At 36.2% G+C, this 5102-nt stretch overlaps 2 protein-coding genes across 7 annotated transcripts in view; one reads left to right on the top strand and one right to left on the bottom strand.

Moving 5' to 3' along the window:
* The window catches only part of LOC106748623 (WW domain-binding protein 4), a 50231-nt gene extending 47118 nt beyond the window's left edge, over window positions 1-3113 (bottom strand). For 2 of the 6 annotated variants that reach the window (XM_014627328.1, XM_014627333.1), the window contains exons 1-2: window positions 2163-2329; window positions 1991-2082 (exon numbers count right to left, since the gene is read on the bottom strand). In XM_014627328.1, coding sequence (XP_014482814.1) covers window positions 1991-1992 — 2 coding nt within the window. In that variant the 5' untranslated portion in view covers window positions 1993-2082; window positions 2163-2329. Of the gene's footprint in view, window positions 1-1990; window positions 2083-2158; window positions 2337-3027 lie in introns of those variants that run through there. The other 4 variants (XM_014627331.1, XM_014627332.1, XM_014627330.1 and 1 more) reach the window with 4 other exon arrangements.
* A 78-nt stretch (window positions 3114-3191) lies between these two features.
* Window positions 3192-4901, top strand: LOC106748625 (post-GPI attachment to proteins factor 2-like). Its single transcript, XM_014627336.1, has 4 exons — window positions 3192-3668; window positions 3911-4157; window positions 4410-4625; window positions 4701-4901. The coding sequence occupies exons 1-4, from the start codon at window positions 3480-3482 to the stop codon at window positions 4826-4828; spliced, it is 780 nt and encodes a 259-aa protein (XP_014482822.1). The 5' UTR covers window positions 3192-3479; the 3' UTR covers window positions 4829-4901.
* The last annotated feature ends 201 nt before the right edge of the window (window positions 4902-5102 follow it).

The following is a 5102-nucleotide window of genomic DNA, read 5'->3' as shown; positions in this document are numbered from 1 at the left end:
ACCACGATCGTTTTCGCTTGACGTTGTCGTAATTGACCCACTTTTCATCACCAGTAACCATCCGCTTCAGAAATGGATCGATTTTGTTGCGATTCAGCAGCGATTCGCAGATGGAAATTCGATCCATGAGGTTTTTTTGCGTTAACTCGTGCGGCACCCACACATCGAGCTTCTTTTTGAATCCAGCCTCATTTAAATGGTTCCAAACGGTTTTTTGTGCAATGTTTAGCTTCTTGGCAATCGAAACGGTGCTTACATGACGATCGGACTCGACGATTTCCATTATTTTATCAACATTTTCGACAATTGGCCTCCCGGAGCGTGGTGCATCTTTGACATCAAAATTACCGGAACTGAATCGACGAAACCAAAATTGCGCGTGATTGACTCTTACAGTATCAAGACCATAAACACTATTCACATTTTTAACCGCCTGGCTTGCGTTTTCGCCTTTATCGAAGAAAAACTGTAAAATATGGCGTATTTTCTCTTTGCTGGTGTCCATCTTTGACGCGCGCTCAAACAATACTGAGTCAAGCAATCACAAAACTGTCTGAGAGGTTTTTTTAGTACGAAATCTTATCTTTCTAACGCCATCTGACGTAATCCGATCGGACTTATACAACGCGAGATACAGTTTAATAAAGCCCTCTATTGGAAAAATAATGGATTACTTTTTACTAGACCTAATATAATGTATGTGTCGTTGCATTATCTGTTCTCCGCTAACGTACCCTCCATGACATATTGCGTTAACTCGCCGCAAGTTTGCTGAATAATACGGGGAGCGGATTTACCTCCTAAGTATGTGCTCGCAAGTTGAGACGTCGACTAGGGTATGAAGCACGTGCTCGCACAATTGCGACGCGCAACAAATAAGCGAAGGAAATCTAAGAGGTCCTAAACAATTTATTAAATATATTTTGCGTATAATGGTTATCACGTCTTTGATCTTTTTATTTAACGATATCACATAATGGCTTTGGACCGGTAACAGCAAGTAATTAAATTTTCCCGCAAACGTGGAAGGATATAATTACATCTTCTCTTCATAATTACCATACTCGTGGTTTCTATTATGGAGTCAGGATACGCGTGACAAAAATTAATTGCGACCATACTTTATCAAATGTGATTTTGTAAAAATTGCAAGTCGTTACGTGCAATGAGAGCTTATGTTTAGCAGAAAAATTATACTTGGAATGATATTGATATGCAAACGAGAATTACGCACACAGTTCCTTGAATTAAAACAATCTCAAGATTTTAAATGCGTTGAGCGATAAGGAAAAATATCGGCATTTTCGGTTACGTTATTTCATAGAAAAGGATTCCACGCAAAAAGAACAAAATATTAGAATACACGATATGGATGTTGTTTGATACACTTATTATGGGAACCGAAGCATTTTTATATACATTTTACGTGCATTGTGTAGAGAGGCCATAAATGAAGCGAACGTTGTGTGCCATATCGAACGCGATATTGCAGTGAATAGCGTTGTGCTGAAATTGTGTTCTCGATATAAGCAAACGTCACGACATTCGAGAAATCGTTCGTGTGTAATATCTTTCTGATATGTGTATACAGTGAGATTGCTATACACAAGTCAGCTCAAAATTGGCGAAAAAATAAAGATCGCCTTGTGGCTCGTAAAATTTTCAGTTAATGTTCTTTTTCCTATTTTTCAAATCTAAACTTTCTTAAAAATCTGCCATTTCAATTATATATAAAAATTTCGAATTTCGAATACATCGGAACTAAACTTTCAATAATAAATTCGATCTTGAGTTTTGAGATTTAACTGCAAAGAAAGATACCTTTCGTCTGATACAGTTTAGCATTTTTGTATTGTATTTAGTGTATCACACGAGTTTCAACAACACTGTAATCATATTCGCACGATATTCATCAGTGTGGTTTATGTGAATTCGTCAATTTACATATATGTTTATAAATAAAGAAAAAATAAAGAGTCGAATTACTTACATTTTGGTGTTTATATTCCTTGATGATGTCTTATTAATCCCTCGTTAACAATGGACGGATCAATTCAGCGCTTCATTAATTTCCGTCAATTTCTGAGACAAAAATACAAAACATCTACAGTGTTTCTCACATAACCTCACAACTACGAAAAGCTACACGTTCACTAACAGACCATCTCACTTTATCGTTGCGTCGAATTAAGAACAAGGAGCACTATGGCATGCGCAATTTTCCATGTTCAAGATTACAAATCGATTGAAGTTACAAATATATTTGCGATAAAACAATGTTTCATAAAAATAGCGTACAACACTAGAACTCCGACACAACGAACGACGCGACGTCAGCTGATCGAATTCGACACATTGTCGCCATCTGTCGGTCGTGAGATAAAATAAACTTACGCGTTTCGAAATTCGACAATAATGTCGACAAGAAAAATATCCCGAAATTATACAAAATTTTATCGTAAAAACATCTGTTTCCTCTGACTGTATATATATACTTCCTGTAATGTTTCTTTTCCTTCTATTTTTCTTTATCATATGATTACATATATATAGTATTTATAGTATTATATATACAGTATTATATATATATACATATATATAGTATTTATAGTATTATATATACAGTAGTTTTATTTTCTACACAGAAAGTGTAATACGGTGCACCTACACACAAAATTAAAAAAAAAGAACAAATTTAATATATGACGTGGCAAATTACAGTGAATACGAGAGAAAGAAAGAGAGAGAAAGAATGCGCCTTCTATACAGTGTTTTAGATATAATGATTTTAGATATCAACATTTGTATAAGAAGAAAAAACCGAATAAGCGCGGCTAATTTCGTATTATGCCTTCGATAAGTTTAATCACATTAGTCAAATATCTTCGGATGGCCGCGGATCGCAAAGTGTTAAAAATTGATAACTTTAAGAGAGTTTGTACAATCGCCAATATTTAGATTAACCTCCAATGCAATGGGCTTTAATATTTTGCGGAATTAAATTCATCGAAGCTACGTGTTACTCACCGACGCTGCAGCGACATGGCGTGAAGAGTCATTTCGTGTGTAAACATAGATAAAATCGTCGTGAATGCGTTACGTTGCGACAACGGCAATGCGCCAAAACGTAAACTCTCTCCTACTCTTCACGTTCGATCAATTGCGCAAATGCGACAACGCGCTCGGGTCGCAACCTAACCTCACATCACACCGACACGATGCCAGTACGCGTATCAGTGGACGATTTTCGCGAGCCTGTGCTGATCGCTACGCACGATCTTTCTATCGCATCGAGACATGAATCACGATGTATCGCAATCACATCGAGGAAAACTCGCAAACAAGCGCGTGTAAGAATATCGCGCGCGTACCACAGTGACGGAGTTTTCGAATTAGCGCGTTCGTTAACCTTAAACCTCGCGTGCCGCGTGCTACTATGACGTAGAGACTGCGGTCGGCGATAGCCGGGGGAGAATATCATGGGCAAGCTTAGATTAGGGTCAGAGTATATTCCATTAACAGACGACGACATGTCGAAGACTCGCGTCGTCATATCGTTCGCCAAAGTGGCATGGTTCACCGTGACCTTGCCGTTCCTGGCGTTTGTCTTTTGTGTCGCCTGGTCGGTCCTCTATAATTTCGAGCACTCCACCTCTACGCATTGCCAGGTATAATTATCAATCAATCAAGTGATAATTGTGTTCTTGTCTTATAATTCAAGATCTGAACATGACGCGAGTGTTATGGATGTGAATGACGGTTTGTAATTCTTTTTCTGATAAGTCTCTGATACAAGAGGAAAAGTTTTTAATTGATCATGTCGACTAAAGGACTTTGAAATAACAAGATCTTTGATTTATGAATATAAAGTGTTCATAAGAAATAGTTCTTTACTCTAATATATTTTTAGGTATACAATTTTTTACCCTCTGTCTCGGCAGCCATCGGTCATTACAAACCTCAGAGAGATATATGGAAAACTGCCATAGCGTTACAAGCTATTGTCAGAATTTTAGTATGTATGATGTACTATCGTTTCTATAAGGAGCATGTTTACAACTGGGCGCGATATTTGAGTAATATTGCGCTTATTATGTACATCGTTGAAAATATGTCTCTTGTGACACTGAGCTTTTGGACTTCCGATGAGAATTATGGTATGCAAAATATATGCATGAATATTCTTCAATATGCATAGGAATTAGTTCTTTGCTTTTTTTTGCTGAACTGTACTAGTTCAGGAAATTTACATATATATTAGAACATATGATATGTACAAGATTCTCATGTTTCAACATGTGTAAATTATTTGAACTAGTTCAGTCGGTTCAGCTAAAAAGAGGAGAACGAAATATTATATGCATTATATGATGTAGTATGATTAACATATGATGTTGCATTATTTACAGCATTCCATAAGATGTCTTTCATAACATTTTTGATAACGTCCTTTATACACATGTTCCTAATGTATTATATTATGAGGAATTGTCGAAACGTTACAAAAGACTGGTTTGATGCTGCTTCCTTGAAGTGGAAACGGAGATCAATGATGTTAAACGTATTATGTATAATAATAGCGTGCTATTTCTTTTATAGGCATAATAAATACTGCGAACCTTTCGGTAAGATAATATCAATTGACACTGTCATTGTTGCAACGTCTTTCTTATTATCTCAGGACAACTATATAATTTCAGTGTATTCAATGTTTGCATTGAGCGAATACGGAGTTGTGCTTTCAAACATGGGATTTCATCTGACTGCGGCATTGGATTTTGCCACAACGCGTCTGATGGTATCAGGAAATGGAGTGCGAATCATTTAATAGTATTTTATATACATCACAGGTTGAACGTTACGTATATATATATATATATTAGGGGGACCGGAAAGTAATGTCGTTTTTTCACATTAAATTCAAACAGATAAATTTTTAACAAGTTTTAATTTTTAAACAATGATGTAATCACTCTCGTTATCAACAACCTTTTGCCATCTAATATGCAAATTTTCAATGCCAGATCGATAAGATTCAATTGGATTTTGAGCAAAATATCTGGGGAGGGCATTTTGGATATCATCTAAATTTTCAAATTTTT

The sequence above is a fragment of the Dinoponera quadriceps genome, unplaced genomic scaffold, assembly GCF_001313825.1.
Source record: "Dinoponera quadriceps isolate SergipeBrazil2010 unplaced genomic scaffold, ASM131382v1 scaffold3085, whole genome shotgun sequence".
In the NCBI taxonomy this organism is placed as follows: domain Eukaryota; kingdom Metazoa; phylum Arthropoda; class Insecta; order Hymenoptera; family Formicidae; genus Dinoponera; species Dinoponera quadriceps.
The sequence above is the reverse complement of the archived record's forward strand: the minus strand, read 5'-3'. Positions and strand labels throughout refer to the sequence as shown.

What these genes read in the sequence shown, in the direction of transcription:
- LOC106748625 (XM_014627336.1), top strand. Translation starts at nt 3,480, where the DNA reads ATGGGCAAGCTTAGATTAGGGTCAGAGTATATTCCATTAACAGACGAC. An exon ending in GACTTCCGATGAGAATTATG is followed by an intron (nt 4,158 to 4,409) that starts GTATGCAAAATA and finishes CATTATTTACAG; the next exon opens with CATTCCATAAGATGTCTTTC. An exon ending in TAAATACTGCGAACCTTTCG is followed by an intron (nt 4,626 to 4,700) that starts GTAAGATAATAT and finishes ATATAATTTCAG; the next exon opens with TGTATTCAATGTTTGCATTG.